General features: G+C 66.4%; 9 protein-coding genes across 9 annotated transcripts; 6 read left to right on the top strand and 3 right to left on the bottom strand.

Annotated features, from left to right (window-relative positions):
• The first annotated feature begins 863 nt into the window (after positions 1–863).
• FA09DRAFT_327688 (hypothetical protein) lies at positions 864–1049 on the top strand. Its single transcript, XM_025741485.1, has one exon. It carries the CDS (start codon positions 877–879, stop codon positions 1033–1035), a length of 159 nt encoding a protein of 52 aa, XP_025601254.1. The 5' UTR covers positions 864–876; the 3' UTR covers positions 1036–1049.
• Positions 1050–3303: 2254 nt separating this feature from the next.
• On the top strand, positions 3304–4857 carry FA09DRAFT_291744 (hypothetical protein; the record flags this gene model as incomplete). The annotated part of the gene is made up of 4 exons (XM_025739987.1): positions 3304–3357; positions 3412–3507; positions 3724–3993; positions 4372–4857. Coding segments are annotated over 4 exons (906 nt in total), but the record flags the coding sequence as incomplete, so codon positions are not given.
• Positions 4858–4998: 141 nt separating this feature from the next.
• FA09DRAFT_358320 (hypothetical protein) lies at positions 4999–6783 on the bottom strand (the record flags this gene model as incomplete). The annotated part of the gene is made up of 7 exons (XM_025744945.1): positions 4999–5182; positions 5234–5597; positions 5650–5708; positions 5759–5876; positions 5933–6449; positions 6509–6529; positions 6581–6783. 7 exons carry the CDS (start codon positions 6781–6783, stop codon positions 5112–5114), a joined length of 1353 nt encoding a protein of 450 aa, XP_025601252.1. The 3' UTR covers positions 4999–5111.
• A 362-nt stretch (positions 6784–7145) lies between these two features.
• On the bottom strand, positions 7146–9111 carry FA09DRAFT_293142 (Phosphoacetylglucosamine mutase; the record flags this gene model as incomplete). Its single annotated transcript, XM_025740038.1, has 5 exons — positions 7146–7730; positions 7780–8220; positions 8286–8675; positions 8834–8951; positions 9017–9111. The coding sequence occupies 5 exons, from the start codon at positions 9109–9111 to the stop codon at positions 7146–7148; spliced, it is 1629 nt and encodes a 542-aa protein (XP_025601251.1).
• A 314-nt stretch (positions 9112–9425) lies between these two features.
• On the top strand, positions 9426–10645 carry FA09DRAFT_327685 (hypothetical protein). Its single transcript, XM_025741484.1, has 3 exons — positions 9426–9825; positions 9887–10111; positions 10173–10645. Exons 1-3 carry the CDS (start codon positions 9818–9820, stop codon positions 10501–10503), a joined length of 564 nt encoding a protein of 187 aa, XP_025601250.1. The 5' UTR covers positions 9426–9817; the 3' UTR covers positions 10504–10645.
• Positions 10646–10709: 64 nt separating this feature from the next.
• On the bottom strand, positions 10710–12675 carry FA09DRAFT_324357 (hypothetical protein; the record flags this gene model as incomplete). Its single annotated transcript, XM_025741125.1, has 7 exons — positions 10710–10834; positions 10898–11332; positions 11387–11940; positions 12002–12172; positions 12227–12313; positions 12367–12591; positions 12629–12675. The coding sequence occupies 7 exons, from the start codon at positions 12673–12675 to the stop codon at positions 10710–10712; spliced, it is 1644 nt and encodes a 547-aa protein (XP_025601249.1).
• Positions 12676–13213: 538 nt separating this feature from the next.
• FA09DRAFT_327682 (protein prenylyltransferase) lies at positions 13214–14747 on the top strand. The gene is made up of 6 exons (XM_025741483.1): positions 13214–13422; positions 13480–13744; positions 13799–14167; positions 14218–14280; positions 14332–14536; positions 14624–14747. Exons 1-6 carry the CDS (start codon positions 13317–13319, stop codon positions 14714–14716), a joined length of 1101 nt encoding a protein of 366 aa, XP_025601248.1. The 5' UTR covers positions 13214–13316; the 3' UTR covers positions 14717–14747.
• Positions 14748–16199: 1452 nt separating this feature from the next.
• FA09DRAFT_314761 (Phospholipase/carboxylesterase) lies at positions 16200–17712 on the top strand (the record flags this gene model as incomplete). Its single annotated transcript, XM_025740781.1, has 7 exons — positions 16200–16308; positions 16366–16404; positions 16462–16520; positions 16579–16597; positions 16664–16824; positions 17290–17604; positions 17659–17712. 7 exons carry the CDS (start codon positions 16200–16202, stop codon positions 17701–17703), a joined length of 747 nt encoding a protein of 248 aa, XP_025601247.1. The 3' UTR covers positions 17704–17712.
• Positions 17713–18203: 491 nt separating this feature from the next.
• FA09DRAFT_352106 (hypothetical protein) lies at positions 18204–19015 on the top strand (the record flags this gene model as incomplete). Its single annotated transcript, XM_025744829.1, has 4 exons — positions 18204–18251; positions 18400–18527; positions 18591–18722; positions 18772–19015. 4 exons carry the CDS (start codon positions 18204–18206, stop codon positions 19013–19015), a joined length of 552 nt encoding a protein of 183 aa, XP_025601246.1.
• Positions 19016–22579: the final 3564 nt, after the last annotated feature.

Below are 22579 nucleotides of genomic sequence, written 5' to 3'. Positions count from 1 at the left end.
GTGGCTCGGGGCAGCGGCCCATGTGCCTTGTGCGTGGTGCATATCTCCCTGCTGCCCCTCTCGCTCACTTAGCGTCGCACTCCCGGCGCGCTGAGACCACTCTCTTGCCGCAGCAATCCTCCTCTTCCAGCACCCAGCAACAAGGATCGCTGCTCCGATCTGCCAGCGCAACGTATCAAGCTGAAGCAGGCGCGGAGAGCTCGAGGCGCCGCCGAGGCGTGCAGGACAAGATGCACACTCGACTCCGCCCGAGAAGCGCACACTCGCCGCGTGCCGCGCATCCCGCAGTGCGCTAAGAGCGCTCGAGAGCATCACCAAGAACGCGCGCGAAGCTCCTCTCGGCGTGGCGTGCGCACGCAAGGGCGAGAGAGAGGCACCGTGCGGATGCGGAAACAGCATGCAGAACGGCGAGGTGCTGGGAGTCGAGTGCTTCACCTCGCCGTCTCGCAGGCTCTCGCTCCTCTCACGGCCATGGCCTGCTCGCGGTGCCCCTCGGAGCCGCTCATTCTGCGCCACGCCGCCGAGCCGGCGGCACCCGTCAAAGCGCCGAGCTCTGCCGAGACCGGCACGAACGGACAGGGATAAGGAGCAGGGAGCGCCGCCCGCTGGAGGAGCAGGGTGCAGAGGAAGGAGGCCGGCGGGTCGAGCGGGCGGCACACGTGGCCGAGCGGCGTCGGGCGGCGGGCGGCGCGGAAGCACGCGGCGCAAGAGAGAGGGCGCAGCGCGGGCGTAGCTGCGCCACAGCCAGATCCGCCCCCGTGCCGGCTCCACGTGCTCCTCTTCTCCCGACGATGCCGCTTCGTTGCGAGCGCTTCTCGGCTTGTCGGCTTCATTTGCAGCGCCGATGCACAATCGTGTCGCGTCTTGTTTGCTCAGATGCAGCCGCAGCGACGGACAGCAAAGGCAGGCGAGCACCCCGCTCTGCCGGGCAGCGCACGTGCCTTGGGCCGCCTTTATCCGACGCGGCCGGGCACCGAAATAGCAGCTGCCCTCGTGAGAGGGGTCGTGCGACCCGGCATGAGGACAAGGCCATGAGAGCTGGGCACAAGACGTCAAAAGGCCTTGAGCTTCACAGAGACGGCGATGCACGAGCGCCTTCTCGCTGTGTGAGCGTGGCACTCGAGTCGAGTAAGCCGCTCGCACCCTGGGCCGAGGAGACGCTGGCTGCGCTGCAGGGGCTGGCATGCCGCACGCGGCAGTGCGGCGTGGCGCAAGGATGCCGCCGCCGTGCCGAGCTGCCGCGGCGCAGCAAAGAACCCCGCCGCCCCTCGCGCGCCGTCGCGTTTTGCGTCTGTCTCACCTCCTCTCTCCCACACCCATCCCTCCTCTCACACGCGCCCGCCGCAGCTACATGGGCCGTGCCCGGTCGCCTGCGCGCCGCCCGGCCACCTCTCTGCGCCGCCCGCCATGCCCTTCGAGTCGGGCCGCAACGCGCTAGGCGCCGCCAGCGGCAGCGGCAGCGGCAGCGCCCCGCTCGTGCCGCCGCCGCCGACGCCGCAGACACGCGAGGCATTGCACACGGCCTTCGTCGAGTCGCATCCGCCGCAGGCGCCGCGGCGCAAGGGCATGCGCCTCGCGCCCAACTATGTGCGCCCGGGCACGACGGGCGCCCGGCCGGCGGGCGTGCGCATCGCAGACACTGCCGGCGCCGCCGCCACCGCCGCCGCTGCGCCCGTGCTGCACTTCGCACCCGAGACGCGCCGCATCCGCCGCGAGGACCTGCCCGCCGACTGGGAGGAGGGCGAGGTGTTCCGCGGCATCGACGACTACGTCGACGAGTCGCGCGCACGCCGGCGCGAGCGGCGCCGCGGCGGCCGGCGCATGGCGCGGCGCAGGAAGCGGCGCAGCAGCAGAGGCAGCACCGCCAGCTCGAGCAGCAGCAGCAGCAGCTCGAGCAGCAGCAGCAGCTCGTCGAGCAGCAGCAGCTCCAGCAGCTCCAGCAGCAGCGACAGCAGCGAGGGCGACGGCCGCCTGACCATGGCGCGCCTGCGCGCCTTCTTCGGCGACGAGAGCAGCAGCTCCAGCTCGTCGAGCAGCAGCAGCAGCAGCAACAGCGGCAGCTCGTCGAGCTCCAGCAGCTCGAGCTCGAGCAGAGGCAGCTCCGCCAGCCGCACATCGAGCGCCTCGGGCCGCAGTGCGCGCAGCGTGCGCAGTGCCGCGAGCGCCTCGAGCGCCGGCAGTGGGCGCACGTCGCGCTCGGCGCACAGCATGGCCTCGTCGACGTCTGGCGGGCCGCTGTCGCGCTTCCGCCGGCGCACGCGGCGGCCCAGCGCCTCGCACGGCGGCTCGTCGCGCGGCGAGGGCTCGCCACCGCCGACGCCGCGCACGCCGGCGCTGGGCCCCATTGCCACGCTGCGTGCGGCCAACACGCGGCGCGCCGAGCGCGCAGCGAGGCGCAAGCGGCGAGAGCACCGCAAGCGCCGCGAGCGCGGCGAGAAGAAGCTCGGCGCTGCGTCGCGAGCGGCACGACGAAAGGCGCGCGCAGCACGCGAAAAAGCAGGCGGCGTCACGCACTATACGCTCTTCACTCCCGTTGCGCTGCCCGATGCAAACGGAGACCCGAGCAAGGTGCTCAGCTCGCTGAACGTGCAGGCCGTCGTGTCGCGACTGCACGCCTTTCGCAGATGGCGACGACAGGCAGATGGCGCCGACGGCGACCTGGGCGAGGATGCAGAGCGCGTCACGCCGCCGCAGACGCAAGTGACGCGCAGCAGCGCAATGCGGCAAGAACGCGCGCATCCCCCTCACCTCCGCCTGCGCGAATCAAGGCACGCCACGTTTGCGCCCGAGCGGCCGCGACGGCACGAAAGCCGCTTTGCAGAGCTGGCTGAGGACGAGCCCGAAGAGGGCGATCTGGCGCTGCCGTCGCCCGCGCTCTCCTTTGGCGTGGCCACGGCGCCTGGCGCGACGTCTGGCGACTCGGCGCTCACGACAGATCCCGGCCTGCGCTCGCCCGAGGCCGCCACGGGGCGCTCGGGCACACGCCGGCGGCGCGAGACAGACGAGGCGGAGACAGGCTGGCACATGAGCGACGTGCCGCTCACGCCACACTACCCCACGACGGACGCCTTTGCGCGCGGCTTCGAGGCGCGCGGCTGGGAGGACCTGGAGGATGACGAGTCCTTCGAGGCGCTGCCAGAGAGCGCGCTGCCGCTCGACGAGCCGGCCGCTGATGCGCGCCTCGAGGAGCTCAGAGGCAGCAGTGTCGAAGGCAGCAGCGCCACGCGTGTGGCGACGGAGCAGAAGAGCCCGCCTGAGCACGACAGCCCTCCGGCCGGCAGCAGTGCGAATCGCGACGCGGCCTGGTGGCTGGATATCAATTGTCCGACGTATCTCGACATGACAGAGCTCAGCAAGGTGTGTCTGCAGCGTGCGCAAAGCTGTACGATCTGTTGCTGACGCACGCCGCAGATGTTCCCTCTGCATCCGCTCACCGTCGAAGACGTGCTGCAGCAGGAGCCGCGCGAGAAGGTCGAAACGTTCGACGCGCTGGGCTACTACTTTGTCGTGCTGCGCGCCATCGACGAGCGCTATTTCCGCTACACGCCCGGCGGCGCCACCTCGCGCAGCACACTCTCGCCCAGCGCGACGCCGGGCGCCAGCCACGGCTCGCCTGCGGGCGAGAAGGGCGAGAAGGACTCGTACGAGATGCAGGAGTTCAACGCCGGGAGCGAGAAGGCCAGCAGAGGCGAGCCGTCGGACAGCCGCCGGGCCAAGGTCGAGATCGTCGAGGGCCTCGATGGCAAGGCCGGCCTCGAGGGTGTCAGCGTGGGCGGCACGAATCTCTACATGATCGTATTTAAGCACGGCCTCATCACGTTCCACTTCGAGGACGTCAGCAAGCACACCGACCGCGTGCGGCGCCGGCTGCTCGACTCGACGCACCCCGCCGAGCTCTCGTCGGACTGGATCGCGCACGGCCTGTACGACTCTGCTGTCGATGCCTTCTTCCCGCTGCTGGCGTTCATCGAGGTGGAGGTCGCCGAGATCGAAGTGGTGACGGCCGAGCCGATGCCCACAACGCGCATCGAGCGCCGCCGCGCCCTGAAGGACCAGTTGGCGCAGCGCGCCGTGGTCGCGCAGGGTGTCACGCTCGAGCAGCAGGGCGCTAGCGCCTCGGCTCGACGCATGCACGAGACGCACGTCAAGCAGCAGCGCTTCGTGCTGCGTGCACTGCCTCGCATCGTCATCAACGACCGCCTGGCGCGGCACCTGCCTGTCGGCATGACCGAGCGGCGGGTGCAGATACAGCGCTTCCGCACGCGCGGCATCCTCGACGGCGGCAACGATGCGGCCGACACTGTGGCGCGCAGGCCGCGCAGCTTGATCCAGCGCATCTTCCGACTGAACAAGTCGCCACCGGGCGGCGAGCTCGTCACGGCGTTCCTCTCGGACAACGCGCAGGGGCAGAGCAAGCTGCTGCGGCGCATCACCGATGCGCGCAAGCTCGTCACGGGCCTCTCGCGCCTGCTGGCGCCGAAGAATGACGCCGTGCGCGGGCTGCGCAAGCGCCTCGTCGAGCTGCGCGGCACGGGCGCCGGCGCGTCGGAGATGAGCATCTACATGGGCGACGTGCTCGACCACATTGTCACGCTGCTGGCGCACCTTGCCGAGTCCGATGCGCGCCTGCACCAGACGCACCACACCTACCTCTCGGCCATCTCGCTGAACAACCAGCAGGTGGCGCACTCGACGGACGAGATTCTCATCGTGCTCGCCACCATCACCGTGGCCATCTTTGGCATGCAGTGCGTGCTCGGCCTCGGCTCGATGAACGTCGAGGTGCCGCACAACCTGCACGCCGAGGACCGTCCGCCCGGCGAGCCGCCGCGCTACTGGTGGTTCATCGGCATCGTCTGCGTCATCTTCCTCGTGCCGCCGGTGCTCATGCTCTACGTGCGCAACCTGAAGCGCATCGCGCGCAACAAGACGGCTGCCCGGCGCAGCACGCGCTAGGGCTCGGCGACGCGGATGCCGGGCCTCCAGCCGTGTCTTATTCTCTCTACTTCCGCATTGCCATGCTACGTCACCCCCATGCCCTCTATAATACATCTGCCACCCTCGGTGCTCCGTGTTCGCAGCATCCGCCTTGCAATAGAAGATCAGTTGCTCTACAGCTTGCTTCGTGTCGGGCTCCGCGCTTCTGAATGCCAGCCGGGTGCCGGAGGGGCCGCGCCAAAGTCTGTCGCCCGTGTGAGCATACGTGAAGCACCGCGCCAGCTGGCAGACTCACCCCTCCTCCGTCCGTTGCCCTGCAGCACCTCGTCGTGGCGCTCCGGCACCGTGCCGTGCTCGAGCCATGTGGTGAGCAGCGTCCAGCTCTCTGCGCTCTTGCTCTCCGGCGCACCCACGGCAGCGCGCACAAAGTCGACGTGCCCCACGACGGGCGGCCGTGTGTCCGGATCGCCAGAGGAGGCAGATGGCGAGCCGCGCACCCAGCCGTTGGCCCAGACATCGACGTGCAGACGAGTGTTGATGAAGGCGTTGGGCTGGCGTCCGGTGTCCGAGGCATCCGGCGGATCGCCGCGCGCGAAAGCACTGGCGCCCGAGTAGTCGGGCGTCTCGCCCTCGCCCTGCCAGTACGTCATCTCGTTGGTCTGACCGGAGAGTCAGCGAGCGGCCGAATGAGGGGTGAAGAGCGCAACGCACGCTCTCGATGTTGGTCGGATACCCGAGGATGCGGGCATACGCATCAATCTTGCGGGGCCCTGCGGCAGTGTGAGCTCAAGCACAGACAAGCTCGTACGAGAATACGCACCGACGGCCAGGTTGTCGTCGGAGAAGACGACGTGCAGCGTGTCGATGTCGTACGTCTCAAACGCCGGCTGGTGGGCCGGCACGGCGCCGATGTAATTTGGGTGCACTGCATTCGTCATCTGCGCGAAGGAGATGAGCCGGAGCCCTCGGACAGCAGAAGCGCACGCAAACGCACCCAGTCCTCGAGCGCCCGGCGCGGAATGTCGAGGCCCAGCCCGACGCGGCTCGTGACGCCGTAGCCCTCGGCGACGACGTCGTCGAGCGTCGCCTCGTACACGTGCACCAGCGCCGCCGGGTCCTCGTTGTAGCCAAAGTGCGGCGAGTTGCCGCCCACGAAGAGTGCCCGTTTCAGCCGCTCTGCTGCCTCTGCGCCGCCATGGCGCTTCTCGGCGCGCAGATAGGCCAGTGCAGGCGGCAGCATGTGCGCGCCGAGCGAGTTGCCGATGTAGTACATCGGCGCACTCGGCGCCTCTTGCGCCAGCCGCAGCATGGCAGAGGCCACGTCGGCCGCGTAGTGCATCCAGCCGACCTGCGGCCAGGCCCGCAGGCAGCGAATACGATCCTCCTGCGCAAACGCCTGCGAGTCGTGCGGCTCGCTGGGGAACTGCTCGGGCGCGTCGGGCGCCGGGTAGGAGGCGCCGTTGAGGCGTGGGTCGAAGGTGATGACGGTGTGGCCCGACGCAGCCAGCGCTCTACAGTATGGAGCTTGCCTCAGAGAGGCGCAGCAGATACAGGTGCGGCCCACACTCACGCAGCAAAGGCGCCGTAGAACCTGTGCAGCCGCGTCAGTGCCACGACGACACTCCACGCTCACACGACGCACTTGCCCGGCACACCCGTTGCGGGCGCGATGCACACAGCGCCCTTGCCAGCACCGCGCGCCGCCGCAGCGGGCGGCGTGTAGAGCTTTGCGCCGAGCGGCCAGCCGTCGAGGAGCGAGGGCACGGCGACGTCGAACGCGGCGACGCCCGGCGGCAGCGCACGCTTGGCGCGCGGCGCCGCGGCGGCGGTCTGGGTGCTGCTCATGCGGACGAGAAGAGAGATGGAGCGAGAAGAGAAGTGCGAGACGGAGCGTGGGCGTAGCAGAAGGAGCATCGAGCGGCTGATAAGAGGAGAGAGCAGGGCCGTGAGAGCGGGAAGCGAGCATGCCAGAGGCAAGCGGCGCGCGTGGATGCGGACCGGATGTGAGCCGGCCCGGCGCGCTTGGCGCGGGGAAGCGGGCCAGGTACCGGCCGTAACGCGTGGCGCCGCCATCCCGCCGTGCCCTGCGGCAGCGCCGAGCACATTTCACGATACGTCTCGCAGATGCACACCCATCCGGCGCCGCCACGACGACAGCAACCTTCAGACACCCAGGGCTGACTGGTGGCATTTCTATGGCACACAGGCTAGGCCTGTGCAGCAGCCTTGGCAGCGTCCTCCACGAGCTTCTTGATGTTCTCCGCCAGCGCGCCGAGCTCATCCGCCTTCTCGCACTCGGCGTACACGCGCACGCAGTCCTCGGTGCCGCTGGGGCGCACAAACGAGCGGCCGCCGGCATACCTGGCCGCCTCGTGCTCGATCTGCGCCTGCAGGCCGGCGGGCCGCGTCAGCCGGCGCTCCGCGTCCGTCGTCTCGAAGAGCGTGCGGTCGGGCACGAGCACCTTGAGCAGGCGGTTCGGCAGGTCCTCGTACGTCGAGTCCCACTCGGCAAACGAGCGCCCCGTGACGCGCAGCACGACCTCGACGAGCAGCATGTCCGAGAGTGCATCGCCGACCGTCTGGTTGATCAGCTCGGTGAGCGCCAGCAGCTGTTTCCGTGCCGCGGCCGCCTCGGGCGCGCCGGAGCCGGCACCCTTGAGCTTGGCAATCGACGCAGGCGAGAAGAGCACCGTGCCGTGCCCGTTGGCCTCAAAGTACACGCCAATGTCGTAGCTCTCGGCCGCGTGGTGCAGGTACTTGACGCCCGTCGGCGTACACGTCACCGGCACGCGCTGGCAAGGGGTGAGCAAGCGGTCAAGCGTGGGGCACTGCCCTGCTCACCTGCTCAAGATACCGCGTCGACGAGCCGTTGGCGTAGGCCGTCTGCACAGAGCCGACCTTGAGGTCCACCTCTGCCGTCTTGACGAGCTCGCTGATCCAGTCGGCCGCCAGCGCGGTAATCTTGTCGCCGTCGAGCAGGCGGAAGCTGGCCTTCTCGCGCGGGTCGCCGCGCAGGTAGTAGAAGACGATGCGGTCGGCGTCGCCGTCGAAGGAGCACATGCGCGAGTCGGCCTGCACCTCGCTCTCCAGGCCCGCGGGCAGCGACTGCGTCGTCTTGACATAGTCGGCGCCGCAGCCCGAGTTGAGCGCGCCGGGCGTCGAGATGGCCGTGCGCAGCACCTTGAACGGCAGCGACGCGGCGGGAATGTACTTCTGCAGCTTCTGCAGCGCCGGTGCGCCGACACCATTGGCGCAGTCCACCACGAGCGGAGACGCAGCCGGCTTGTCGCCCTGCAGCAGCACATCTCGTCAGGCTGGGGCGATGCTGCACCGCACGCGCTACTCACCACGAGCGTCTTGAATGCCTGCGCCATCTTCTCGTAGTAGCCCTCCTCCGTCGGCTCTCCGTACGCCTCGTCTGTGCCCTGCGTGTTGTACGCGCGCACAAGGTAGTGCAGCTGCGGCGTCGTGAGGAGACCAGCGTTGCGCTTCGTGGCGCCAAGCGCGTCAAGGCCCGCCTCGAGGGCGCGCACGAGCGCAGGGCACGTCGGGCGCGTGTCGTAGGCGTAGACGACGACGGCGGCCTGCGAGAGATCAATCGACTCCTTGGCGACGATGTCCTGCACGACGCCCACGAGCTCGTCGTCCGACGCGGCGTTTGCGATGCGCGTGCAGTGCGCCTCCCACGACGAGGCGAGCATCTCGCCGCGCGGGTCGACGGCCTTCAGTCCATTGTCCTGCACCCCTGGCGGTCAGCATGAAGTCACGGCGACGCAGGCATGCGTCTTGCAGTGCGGTGCCGCAGCTGCTCAGGCTGCGAGGAACTGCGAGCCGCGCAGGTGCACCTCGTGCAAGCCTCTCTCGCTGCCGCCCAGTCCCGTGCCGCCACACGCACCTGCTCCGGGTTGTGGCTGGCAGTGACCATAAGGCCAGTCACCTTGCCCTTTGCCCACTTGGAGCGCAGCGCGGCGACGATGGCGAGGCGGAAGCATGTGCTGTCGAGGTCCTTGCCGCTGTCGGGGTGTGCGCGTGTCAGCGGGCACAGAGGCGGCGGCGAGCAGGCGCCAGGGCGGCTCACAGCGTGCGCACGCCGGCGGTGCCGTAGGTGAAGCTGCGCGCGGGCTTGGGGAAGCGTGCGCTGGCGGCCGTGATGGCGGCCGTGTCGAGCGACATGGTGCGGTGCGGCGGTGGGAGGTGGTGGAGCAGAGGCAGGAGGCACGTGCGTTGCCCAGCGGCTAGCGCCGCGCCGCGAGAAGGAGGCGGTGTTGCTCTCCACCTGTTCCCACGCCGACCTGGCGCGCGGCTGCAGCTCCGCGGCTTGCACGCCGTCCCGCCCCGCAGCGCCCTTGCTTCCCGTCCACCACACCGCACCTGCCCGCCATGTCCACGCGCCTGCTCTTCGTGCGCCACGGCGAGACGTCGTACAACGCCAGCGGCCGCATCCAGGGCCGCCTCGACATTCCGCTCAACGCGCGCGGCCTCGAGCAGGCCGCCGCCGTCGGCGCCGCACTGGCCGGCGTGCCGATTGACGAGCTGTACAGCAGCAGCCTCAGCCGGGCGCGCGAGGTGAGTGAATGTGCTGGGCGCAGCGAAGGAGACACAAACTAGGTCTTGCTTCCAGGGCGCACGCTAGACATTTGGAGGCCCAAGCTTGGCGGATCGTGGACGGAGCAGCGGCCTCCCGGTATACCGGTGCTGACGCTCGCTTTGCCACCAGACGGCCGTCGGCATCGCCAAGGAGCACGCGCACCTCACGGCGCCCGGCGCGCCCTTCTGGATCGACGACCGGTTGCAGGAGCGCGGCTTCGGCAGTCTCGAGGGCATCGTCTACGGCGTGCCGGGCGTGCGCAAGCGCGACAGCATCGACGGCATCGAGCAGATGAACGAGTGAGTGGGCGGCGGCGAGGCAGCAGCATCGGCGTCTGGGCTGAACGGCGACGCTTGTCAGCTTCAATGAGCGGCTAGCATCTGCTCTGACCGACATCCTGGCTGGGCCGGCGCCGTGGCATGCCTCGGGCCCGTCAGCGGAGAGCGTCTCGGGCTACCTCGACTCGACGACGCAGCTGCATCCCGCCGAGGGCAGCTCGTCGAACGGACACAAGACGGCGGGCGCTGAGGACGTGCGGACCATCGTGATTGTCGGCCATGGCGCTTCGATCTCGGCGCTGCTCGGGTGCGTGCCCAGACACCGTCACTCTTGCCTGTTTGCGATGACTCACGCTGGTCACCTGCAGCGAAGTGCTGCTCGACGCGGGCTACGCCGCCCTCGCACCTGGCGTGGAGCGTTCGCGCGTGTGGAACTGCAGCATCACCGAGCTCGAGCTCTCCGCCGAGGGGCTGGAGAAGCTTAAGAGCGCAGCTGGTGCTGCCTCTACGCAGACAGAGAAGCTGCAGGCGGGCCACCGGGAGCGCAAGCAGTCCTGGCTCATCCGGCCACCACACGTGCTGCAGCAGCAGAACGCACAGGGCGAGGGCGTGGTGCCGGAGGAGCTCAAGGGCGTCTTTGTCGTGCGGCGATGGGCCGGTGCGTATGCTCGCCGCTCGGGGCCCGATCGTACGCCCTGACTTGACCTCCTCGCCCCAGATGTGAGCCACATCGGCCCGGCGCAGGCCAACACGCTCGTCAAGAATGCAGACGAGGAGCTCGAGAAGCAGACGCGCAAGAGCTGAAGAAGTGCAGGACTGGCCCGTCTCTCACAGATCAACAGACGCTAGAGCAAATAGAATGCAATGCAGGACACGATGCAGTTCCTTGTGCAGCCGTTTGGCGACTACGAGGACGACGCTGCGGCCGCTTCCTCGGGCGTCACAGGCTTCAGCTGCGCGACGAGCTCCTGCGACGCCGGATTGCCCACGAGCAAGTTGCGCAGTGCAAACAGCGCGTGTTCCCGGATATCTGCGCACGGCCAGCGGTGTCAGCCGCAGACACCAATCGCTTGCTGCACGTCCAAAGACTCACATGGGTTGAGCTCGTCGAGCTGCGTGAGGTTGAGCACGTCCCACAGGCCGCCCGCCTCGCGCACGCGGTCCTGCACCAGCTTGCCATGCGCCTTGCGCGCGGCGTACTCTTGCGCCGCGGCGCTGTCCTGCCGTCCGCCGCCCGTGCCAGCGGCGGGCTCAGCGGGCGCCGCTTCGCCCTCGAGCTCGTAGCGCAGCGCGCCGCTGCGCTCTGGCTCTACGTACGCGAGCGCACCGAGCAGGCGCACGAGGTCGCGCTTGAGACTGGCAAGCGCTGGACGCTTCGATGCAGGACCGTCGGCGGGCATGGAGAGGGCACGACCGGTCGAGGATAGCCGCGAGCCGTCAGGAGCGCCTCGAGGCGTGGCGCTCGTGCCATCTGTCGGTTTGAAAGGGGAAATGGGCGGCGAGAAGAGCGAGGTGGCGTGCAAGAGAGCTGCAGATCGGCACAGTCAGCAGTGCTTTCGAAGCGTGCGGCCATGGCACTCACAGACGACCCGTTGGATGAAGTCCGCCCGCTGCCGCATCGCTTCTGTTGCATCCTTGGCAGCGCCGACGAGCGAGGGCGACGCATGCGCCTCATCAGGCGCCCGGACGTCAGTCACGCGGTCGCCGTCGAGCAGCACGAGGTACTGCAAGCACTGGAGGTGCAGCAGGAGCGCCTCGTGTTGTGCCACTAGAGTCTGCTCATGCAGAATGAGCTGCTCTGCCCGGGCCTCGCTGGCCGATGAGGGCGGAGCAGAGGCAGTCGAGAGGATGAGTTTCATGCTCGCCTCTGCTGACTGCGCGAGCTGTATGAAGGACGAGACGAGCACGAGGAGATCGCCTTCGCTACCAGCAAGTCCGGTGTCGGCGAGGTAGCGGCCGGGCTGCGAGTGCAGGAAGGCGTCGAGAAGCTTGAGCAGCGTGAGCTGGTGCTGAGACACCGAGGACTCGAGCGCCTGCGCGTCGTCGACCTCTTGCTGCGCCGGGCCTGCAGGCGCCAGACGGCGAAAGAGATGCGCGAATAGGCCATTTGCGAAGAGGTCGGCGAAGAATTCGTAGCTGAAGCAGCACGGGTCAGCGGTGTTGCGAGAACAAGGACGAAGCGCCAGAGCTGCCTCACGAGATGCCAAAGTGCTCCGGATCTGTCCTCGCGGACGTCAGGCTGGAAGCTTGTCCGTTCGTCTGCGCAGCCGCATCCTCTGCCTCTTCCATTTCGCGCACCGCCTCCTTGGCGTTCTCGAGGAGAGCACCGAGGATGTCTCTGGCGTCGTCGAGCTCCAAGAAGGCCTTCCTGCAGATGCAGAGCCTGTCAGAGCAGACTCGAGCAGGCGGTCAAGAGACGTACCCTCGGCGGGCTTGACCCTTGAATATGTTGAGCAGCAGCACCGATGTGGCGATGCGTGTCTGCCCATCTGAGGATGCCAGAATGCGCCTGGCTCGCTGCGTCAGGCTCGCTCGCAGGCATGCTTCAAGCAGCTCACTCACAGCAAGACTCGCACGCCGGGGCTCTGCCCCGTTGACGGGAGCGTCTTTGATGCGGCTAGGCCGAGGTCCGGCAGAACGGCCTCTTGCATCTTCTCGTTGCCGGTGACCGCATTGGCGAAGACTTGCGTCAGAGTGCGCGCCTGAAGGATGGCCGCCTCTGACGCAGCAACAGAGAAGGACGTGAGGTGCAGCAAAGCCGGCAGCAGAAGCTTGGGGATCAGCGGCCTGGAGGAGCGAGTAGCGTGGAAAGGCAGGTGAGGACGAGCTGAGCACTGCGCAAGGGGCTCGCCCGAGCTCGCGCTCGCGCATCGCCGGGCGCTGCCTCTCCGATCTCCTTGCGCGCACACACTCACGCAATCTGCCCCTGCGCCTCCTCACACTGCACGCATGCCGACCGACAGACACGTGCCGCAACTAAAGCCAGCCTGTCCCGCGTCGCATCCTCTCCCACTGCAGCATCCGGCAGGGCAGCCGCGCACGCGAGCTGGAAGACGCGCGGGAGGATGCCCGAGCGTGCGAGCCCGAGGCGGGCGTCGGGCGAGCGCAGCGTGGGCAGGAGCGCGGAGAGAGCCTTGGGCGAGAGGTCCTGCGAAGACGCAGCCATTGTGGGCGCCACACGCAAGCGCAGCTGTCGGCCGCTCGGAGGCCGTCGAGAGAGGTGAGGGTGCAGGAGCAGGAAGAACGCCAGTTTTGCTCGAGGTGGAGGAGAGGAGCGACTACAAATCGCGTCAGGGCGACTACAGCCCGGCGCGCAATCTTGTATTCGCGCACGGACGCGCGGCCTTCGCTCGGATCTCTTGTTCTCGTGGTGCCCGCCAAGCCGCCTTCATTTCGCCCTCCTTTGTCCGAGGCTGCTTCACCACCCTCACACCCCGCCGCGTCGCTTGCATCTCCACCACGTTTCTCGGGCCTCACACGCACGGCCGCCGTCACCTCTCTTCCTCCGCAGCATGAGCTCCACCTTCGACGCCGCCGGCCCCGAGTGGGCCGACGTCGTGCCCATCCCGCAGGACGACGGCGCGAACCCCGTGTGCCCGATCCTCTACTCGCAGCCATGTGCGTGTGCCGCAGTCTGCAGCCTGATGCGCGCTCGCTGACTCCATGGCCCCCCAGACGCCAGCGGCATGTCGCTGCTGCGCGCCCTCCTCGCCCGCTCGCCGCCCGAGTACTCGGCGCGCGCGCTGGACCTCACGACGCACCTGCTGCTCATCAATCCCTCGTCGTACACCATCTGGGCCTACCGCGCCCAGATCCTCGCCAGTGCGCCCGAGGGCCCGCCGCCTGCCGGCCTGGGCCGCAAGGAGGAGCGGCTGAGGAGGGAGTTCGAGTGGCTCGACGGCCTCAGCGAGAAGGTCAGCTTGAAGAACTACCAGATCTGGTGAGTGTCGCCGTGCGGCTCGCACGCCCGCAGATGGCTGAGCCCGAGTGGCAGGCAACATCGCAAGCAGCTGCTGCACCTCATTCCCAGCCTCTCGCCGGCGTACACGACGTACCCGAGCGTGCACTCCGAGCTCGACTTCACGAGCAAGATCCTCGAGAAGGACGCCAAGAACTACCACACGTGGAGCCACCGCAGCTGGCTGCTGTGCGCCGCGGCCGCCGCGTCGGCGTCCGAGGCCGGCACGGCGTCGAGCAGCTCGCAGCCGCCGCAGGACCTCTGGCAGGCCGAGCTGGAGTACACGACGCGCCTCATCGAGGAGGACGCGCGCAACAACTCGGCGTGGAACATGCGCTGGACCGCAGTGGTGGGGCGCAAGAAGCGCGAGGACGTCACGGCGGAAGAGATCGAGAGCGAGGTCGCGTGAGTGCCGCTCGATCATCATGAGAGCGCTGCGCTGATGTCTCTTGCAGCTTCACGAAGAAGAGCATCAGCCGTGTGCCGCACAACGCCTCGGCGTGGAACTACCTGCGCGGGTGGGTGCGCTCTCCCGAATTAACCGGGCCTGCCTCTGACTCGCCCTCCAGACTTGCCTCGCTCTCGAGCGGCACAAATCCGTGCGCCTCGCACGTCGACTTCGCGCAGGAGATCGCGGCGCGCCCGCCCACTGCTGCGGGCCACGAGGAGGACGAGCACGGCGAGCTGCCGGCCGTGCCGCCCGAGAATGCACGGGCGCTCGAGTGGCTCTTTGACGATGCGTGTGCGCGCCGCAGCAAGGCGGAGATCGATGCTGTGAGTCAGCCTCGTTCCCCCCCCCCCCCCCCCCCCCCCCCCCGCCCCCTTTTCGTGTTGCGAGCGAGGCTGACAGTCCGCACGCAGCTGCACCGCCGCTTGCTGCTGGCTGAGCCGATGCGGAGGCGCTACTGGATGTACCGCATGCTCACGTCGGCGCCGCAAGCGCAGACGGCCTAGTGCTGGCGTCTGAATGGGACTTGTTTCACGAGCAGAAACCGTCTGCTGTGCTGCTCGCTCGGCCGGCAGCGCGAGCCTGAGTCTCTGCTCTGAGCTCACGCGACTGCGATCGCGAAGCCTCTCTTCGCCCCTCGCATGCCAGCCTGACGCTTCTGATGCTCCTGCGGTCTATGCTGTGCGACATGCAGCACACTCACTGCAGCCCGCGTGGACAGCCCAGCTCCTGCTGTGAGGGCATGCATTGCACGCCCGCTCATCTCCTCGCCTTCGGCTTGCCGCCGAACGCATGCGGCGTCCACGTCTCGTCCGGCCCCGTCGCCTTTCCAAAGTCTCGCCGCAGCGTCGGTGCCGGCGCCTCTGGTTCAGCTTGCCGCTGCGGCGCAGGTGCCGGTGCAGGCGCCGGAGCAGCAGCCGCCCTGGGCGCGCCGTCCTCGACGACAATGTCAAAGTCGCTGAGCGGCGAGCGCTCGATGCGTGCCCGCGCCCGCGCCCACTCCTCGTCGTCGCGATTGTCGGCCGAGATGCCGGCCTCGGTCTGTGCTCGCGCCGCTCGCCGCTCGGCTCGCGCCGCAATGGCGTGGTCGAGCGAGGTGGCGGGCGCAGACGGAGCCGGTGCCGGCGCAGCGGCCGGCGGAGGTGCGGCAGCCGAGCCGGTCGCCGACGGCGGCACCACGCCGTCCTGCGCCGCGACGCGCGCCCGAGAGGCAGCCCACACCTCGTGCTCGCCGCCCGGCGGTGGCGGTGCCTCGAGGCCGCCGCTCGGGCCGGCACTCTGCGCCTCGAGACGCAGGCGCCGCTCCTCGCGCCAGCGCCGGTCCTTCTCCTCGATGGCGCGCGCGCCCGCCAAGGTGCGCTGGATGCGCAGCTGGTCCTCTTGCAGTTCCTGGGGGTGCATAGCGTAAGCAGTGCAGGGCATGGTGCAGATGACAGCGGACTCACCTCCAGCGTCGGTGCGTCGCGCCGCGTGTGCCGCAGCCACATGCTCCACTGCACGGGAATGTCGTGCGGCGAGTGCTCGCCCAGCTCGCGGTGGATGGCGTACTTGACTAGGCGGCGTGTGCGGCGCGGGTCTGGGCGCAGCCACGTTAGCCGAAGGCACGACGGCAGCAACGTGCTCTCGCACAGCGCTGCGCCTCCTTCTCTCTCTCTCTGCACCTCCACCTCGCACTCACCCGGGTCGCCGTCGGGCGCGGGATACTCGAGGTACACGTTGTTCGCCAGGTCGCTGCCCTTCTGGAAGCGTGCGCTGCCGAAGGGCAGGCGCCGTGCGAGGGCGCGCAGGAGCGAGGCCATGGCGGGCGGGAGGCGAGGGTGTGGAGGAGAGGACGTTGGTCAGCCCTGCACAGCGCTCGCTGCCTCTGTTCTCTCCGCCGCGGCGGCGTGCTTCCCGCGGCACGTGCAGCGCGAGGCGGATCCACTCCGCGGCTCATGGGCCGTGCGCCTCGAGCTGCAGCTTCACTCCGCACCACCACCTCCCATCGCCATGGCCCTGCTCAAGTCCATCATCCTGCCGCCCGCCGGCGCCGGCCCGGCGACCGCCAGCGTCATCTTCGCACACGGCCTCGGCGACTCGGGCGCCGGCTGGCTCGACGGTGTGTGCGCCGTGCTCGTGCAGCGAGAGCATCACTGAGCGTGCACTGTGTCCACAGTCGCACGCATGCTGCAGCAGCGGCCAAAGCTGGCACATGGTCAGTGCGCCGCATCTTTGCTCTGAAGGCACCGCCTGATCCGTGCCGCTCTCCCAGTGCGCTTCATCCTGCCCAACGCTCCTGTCCTGCCCATCACCCTCAACGGCGGCATGCCCGTGAGTAGCGCACACGGATACGCACTCCGAAGCGCGCAGCTCACCTGTGTCCTCGCAGATGCCGGCCTGGTTCGACAGTAGGTCCTACGACTCCTTTCCCCGCACTGCCGTGCCCTCTCACGCCGGCCCGTCCGCCGCTGCAGTCTCGTCGCTGGAGGATCTGGCGGGCACGGAGGATGCGGCGGGCATGCGCAAGAGTGCCGACGCCCTCATGGCGCTCGTGCAGGCAGAGGCCGACGGCTCGGCGGAGAAGCTGCAGCAGGCCGTGCCGAGCGAGCGCGTCGTGCTCGGCGGCTTCAGCCAGGTGAGTCGGGGCGTGACAGGTGGGATGAGGCGAGAGGCGGCCTGCTGCGAGGGCATGCTGCGAGAGGCCACCTGCCGAGGGACTGCATCGAAGGGCGAAGGGCGAATGGACAGGCTGCCAAGGGAGAGAGCCGCAGCGAGGCGCTAGCGCTGTGTCTGTCCAGGTGATGCCGCTGCTGGAAGCGAGCCCCAGAGCGGGTGCCTGCGAAGGGATGCTGCAGTGAGAGGCTGCTCAGAAGGACTAGCTGCAGCAGAGCGTGAGAACCGCCCGCTTGCTCTTCATCAGAAGATAACGGAACGGAGAGCTGCTCTGCGGTCCTTCGAGGCGCTTCAGAAGCGATCAGCTGCGGAGAGGCATCTCTGAGACTTTTCAAGCGAGAAGCGGAGCCGGGCGACGGCGGCGGCGGCTTGTTCCACTTTACTGCGCGGCACTTACGCACGGCCCGCCGCTTTCGCTCATCTGCAGGGAGGCGCCGTGTCGCTGCTCGCCGGTCTGACGACGCCGCTGCGGCTGGCCGGGCTCATCGGCCTCTCGACCTGGCTGCCGCTGCGGCGCTCGCTCAAGCCCTCCGAACACGCCGCGTCGCTGCCCGTCCTCCTCGCACACGGCGACGCCGACGCCGTCGTGCGCACCGAGTTTGGACGCAAGACGCGCAAGTACATCAGCGCCGGCGGCGAGGGCGGCGCGGGCATCGGCTGCGGCGAGTGGGACGCGGCGAAGGTCAAGGGCGTCATGTGGAAGGAGTACCGGGGCATGGGGCACTCTGCATGCGCTGATGAGGTGAGTGTCGGCGGTCTGCTGTCTATGCCTATCTGCCTTACTGATCCTGTGCAGATTGACGACATTGGCGAGTATCTCGAGGCAGTCATCCCCGCGTGAAGGCGGCGGCGGTGTCAGAGACGGAATGAAGCGCTTAATTTACGCTAGAAGGCGCGCACAAGATTGAGCTGCGCATCATGCCTCCGCCCCGAGAGGTCGCCTGAAGCTTTGTGAGCCCTGTGAGAACTGAACGTAAACCGCTCTGCCGTTCTAGGCAGAGAGGAGAGCCTGTCGTGTTTTATCTGGCGCTTTGAAGCGGCGGACGCAGCTGCTGCGCAGGAGCAGTGCCGCCCACTGCGAGATGCCGTGCTCAGCCCGGCGTCCCGCTCCCGCGCGATTCATCATTCGGGCGGCGACGTTTGGGGGCGCTACGGCCCGGCGTCTAATTGGGGCTCACCATCAGCCGCTTTCAAGCGGAACAATGAGTTTGCTGAGGCTTCCGTCAGCGACATGCAGCACAGAGGCATAAATACAGCGCTGTCCCGTCGATGAACAGTTTCCCTCACCCTCTTGTCTCGCTTCTTTTCCACTGATCTGCTCGCGCCACGCCCAGAGCAAACATGCCCTCGACACCCACCGTGCCGGGGTCTGACGGGCGCTCTTTGCAGGTGAGGTCACGAAGCCGGGCATCCAATGTGGCCCTCTCATCAGACCTTGCAGCAGTGGCTTGAAGATATCGCACGCAGTCCTCTACGCCGAGGAGAGCGTCTAGTGGTTGAAGCCCTCGGCCTAGGGCATCTCAAGAACATCGACCAGGTGGAGAAAGATGCGCGCAATGCCGTGTGCGGCCGGGATGTTGCCAAGCTAGAATGGCTCGTGCGCGAACTCCAGAAGGCCCAGTCTTTCATGCGTGACCAGCTCGATGGCATCCCATCGGACACCAGGTGAGTGTCTCCGTTGACCTGACACCTCCCTTTTGGCTTGCATCTCAACTGGTAATTTCGAAGCGCTCCGCAGTGGCGCACGATACTGAAGCAGCTCGAGGAGCGTCTGTCGTACGCCTTGGACGACATCGCGTCCAATGAGTTGTTCTCATCGCAACTCGTGAAGCTGACAGCGAGGGCCGAAGAGCATTGGCTGTCAGTGGAGCAGTGTCCATAAGCCGAACTCTACTGATGGGCTTCTCAGAAAATGGCGACCTCGGTTCTTCCCCTTTACCGATGACGAACGGCGGGAAGCTCGTCGAGCGTGCACGGAGAAGGAGTCCGCGGTCGGCATCATTCAGAGACCGGGACTCAGACTCAGTGAGAGCTCGGACTCGGAGGAGGATGACTGGGAGATGGATGCTTCGGACAGCGACGAAGAGACCAAGCGCGCACCGATTTGCAATCGCTTCACGCTCACTGACGTCGAGAGTGGCGAAGGAAAGTGAGTGAGCTTGAGCAGGTTCGAGGTATGTACTTACGCACTGACTCATTGTCTTGCTGCTCTCCCTCCTGCCTCGTCCGTCCCCCTCTGGAGCTATTGGAGCCATTGGAACGTGTGGCGACGCTCCTGGTCCGAAGACGGTGCCCAGACACTGGTTCGAGCGTGGGTCAGACTTGTGAGCAACGAAGTAGTGGGACCGATGCTGCGTTACGCGGAGATGGCAACAGAGGCGCAGATCAACGCCGCCATGTGCGGAATCTACCATCCAAACCTATGGGAAGAAGTAAGGCGAGTCGTTGAGCCGATGATGTGCATGCGGACGAGAACGTCATCTCACGCAACCGTAGAACTCGCCTAGCCCGTGTCATCTTCTTGAACGACCGTGAGGTGCGATACTGGGTAGCTGGCGGCCTCGAATGTGTCTTCACGCAAGGGTCACGCCATGGCGAGCTCGACGTCCCATCGTATCTTGCCAAGAAGGACCTTGTGTTAACACACCTCAAGGGTTACCGACGTCGCGAGTTCTGCGATGAGACGGAGGACGCGGGTCTCGAATCGAACACCGACGCGGCGCTTCGCAAGTTCGAAAAGGAGCGCTGCTGGCCGCCTCGATCGAAAGACTACGCTCGCGCAGAAAGCATACTCATGGCTGGTCATGAAGCAGAGCTTGAGGACATGGCGGTAGAGGCGGTACGCTTTGAGGCGAACAGTACCTTCCTCTTCGAGGAGCTGCGAGAAGAAATAAACGGCCGTCTCGGCGAGTCCTACACACGCCTTCCGTCAGGATTTCTCATTCAATGGCTCGATGAGCAAGCTGGACGGAACATCTTCCGTGACCGCGCTCTGGTGGAGGAGAAGCGCACCAAGCTGACAGACAAGCTCCAGCGCTTGGAGCAAGGCGAAGAGACAATCGCTGCGTTCATTGCCCAGGCGTCCACAGACCACTAGAGCCTCAAAGCACGCGTGAGCGCTGCCGAATCCTCCGTGTTCTTCTTTCTCGCCTCCCTCATCGCCCTGCATATGTTCTCAAAGCACCACGCTCGCGAAGCGCACCTCCGACTTCACACAGCAACCGAACATCACGGCACTGCGCCTACTGAAGTCTTCCCGCTCTCGATTCTATTCGACAACGGACGACCGCTCTTTCCATCGACTCTTCGCGCCCAGCTCTCCGCCCGACACGCAAACTTGCGAATGGTGAATACGATCGACGTCTGCTCAGGCCTCGTCGAGTCTTCATGCATCTCAGCCCTTCCGCCCCGGCTCTATTTTACTCAACGCCCAATTCTCGACACGAGGCCGGCGCGCAAAGCAGCTCTGCGATGCTCGCAGCAGCTCAGCTTGCAGCCAGTCGGCGCAACGCGCGTCTCCTCGTTCTCCTCACGCGTGCACCCAGGGCCGCGCCCAGACTGGCGCTCGATCTGCTGCACCAAATTCCTGCTTCATGTTCTCGCCGTAATGTCAAGGTCTCCTTCCGTCTGCTGATCGCGAAGAGGAGGAGCGCCTGTCGTTATTCAGTCCTGGTGAACTGCCTTGCGACGACGCCTTTTGATCGTTTGTGGGTCGAGTAGGGGTGCCGTGCCGACACGCGCGGGCACGAGCGCTGCCGGGCGCCGCGCCGCGCCATGTCTGCGTTGATGAGGGAATGCCCATGACGGCGGCCCGCGGTCTCCGTGGGCCAGAGCGACTCAAGCATAATGAAGGCCTGCGCGCCCCTTCAGATCGCTGACATCGAATGAGCATCGAGGCCTTTGCCGCCGTTCATGTCTTTCCCCTCGGCGGTGACACGGGGCTTGAACTTCCCTTACCTTAACTGCACAATTCATTCGGCGAAGACAGGCTGGTCGAGAGCAGACAGTCTCAGGCAGTCGGGCAGCGCTCTCGCCGGAGCCCCGCTGCCGCCCGTCTCATCACTTGACGAACGCACTTTAAGTCTCGCTTCGACTCCATCGCACAAGCTCTAGTGCCGCCGGACGCTCGCGGCTTGAGGCCCCACATCGGTATCTTGACTTACGCACTTGAGCAGTCTCGGAGAAGGCCAATCCGACAGGTCGACGATGCGTACTTCTGGCCCTTAAAGCCAGCGTGTGCGACACCATCCGCAGCCCTCGCCCACAGCAATAGTCGCTTCATCTGCAGCATGTCAGCAATGCGCTTTTCGCTGGCGGTCCCGGCAACGAGAGCGCGCAGCGAAGACGACAGCGAGCTGTCGGCAAGATCTGACGACGAGGCGCCGACCAACTGGGCCAGACCATCGCCAGCCAAGAAAAGCAGAGCGTCTGCCACCTCGAGCTCGACAGCTCCGCGTCTTGGACGTTCCGCTCTTCCAAGCGCAGTTCCTCTCGCGCTGAAGTATGGCCGCAACAGCACAATGGTGCGTCAGAAAGACTCGGGACCGTGTGAAAGGTCCGCCATTCATCCTTACGACGGCAGCGACGTGATAAGCTGCGGCCAATTCTCGCACAAGAAGTCGTATCGTTTCGAGAGCTCGGTCTGTCGTGTCCGCTAAAGAGGTGCGCATCAGGTCAGAGCAGCCTTGAACCACAGCTGACTCTAGACATCCGCAGCCTTCGGTCACTGAGAGGCGATATCGAAGCCACGCTGTTCTCGACTCGCGAAGAAATTGATGGGCTCCCGGAAGTCTCATAGTGAGGAAGCCACCCTATGGCGTGCCCAACTAAACGTCCTGATCCCGCGCTACATCTCATTCTTAGTTCGACGAAACCTGGATCCGACGAGTACGAGCAGCTCGAAAAGAAACTCCGGCGCAGTTGGGGCCATGGACCACGTCATTCTGTGAATGCGGCCATCGACGAGATTCTGAGAGATATGAAGGATGCGTTGTTGTCAGTGCACATGTGCAGCTCTACCCTAGCCTTCTGACAATCTCAGGTTCTAGTCGCGATCGTCCGCGCGTCTTTCCTTTTGCCGGTGACGAGAGAGATGATGCTCGTCGCAGTCATGACAGTACGGAGCGCGAGCTAGGCATCATTCAAGACCCTGATGAGGAAACTTCTTCCTGCTGGACTCTATCTAGCATCAGAGACAAGATGGAGAGGTGCGTTTCTCGTAGTCGTGCTACCCAGCGTGCCACTACTCTACTGAGCTGCGTTTCCTTTCGCAGAGCAAGGGAGGCCGGCGCCGCTGAAACCGACGAGCAGAGGCCGAGCAGGGACTGCTGGAACAAGGCATGTAACGAGGACAACCGCTACCTATGGCAGAATCGTGTCCGCGAATACGCAGCGGACATGTCTGGCCAACTCGAGGAAGGGTGGGAGAAAGAGATCAAGGCCGTGTTGGGCGACATCTACACTATAGAGGTGTATGAAGCTGTCCGGTAAGCCTTGCCAGACAGTTGAAGCCGCTCTACACGCCTAATCCTTGACCCTTTAGGGAAGCTATTCGGGATGACGTCGAGTGTCAAAAAAAGGCGCTGGTGCGTTGGGCAAAGCACGGTCCGGCCACGTTGTTCCAAGAGGCCGAAAAGCAAGTAGGCGAGGACGTCGACGCTTACCTGGCGAAGAAGGACTTCGTTCTCGCACGCATCAAGGCCTACCGCAGAGATGAG

Source organism: Tilletiopsis washingtonensis (assembly GCF_003144115.1).
Source record: "Tilletiopsis washingtonensis strain MCA 4186 unplaced genomic scaffold FA09scaffold_2, whole genome shotgun sequence".
Taxonomy (NCBI): domain Eukaryota; kingdom Fungi; phylum Basidiomycota; class Exobasidiomycetes; order Entylomatales; genus Tilletiopsis; species Tilletiopsis washingtonensis.
Note: the sequence above shows the minus strand (reverse complement) of the source record. Positions and strands in the feature narration are given on the sequence as shown.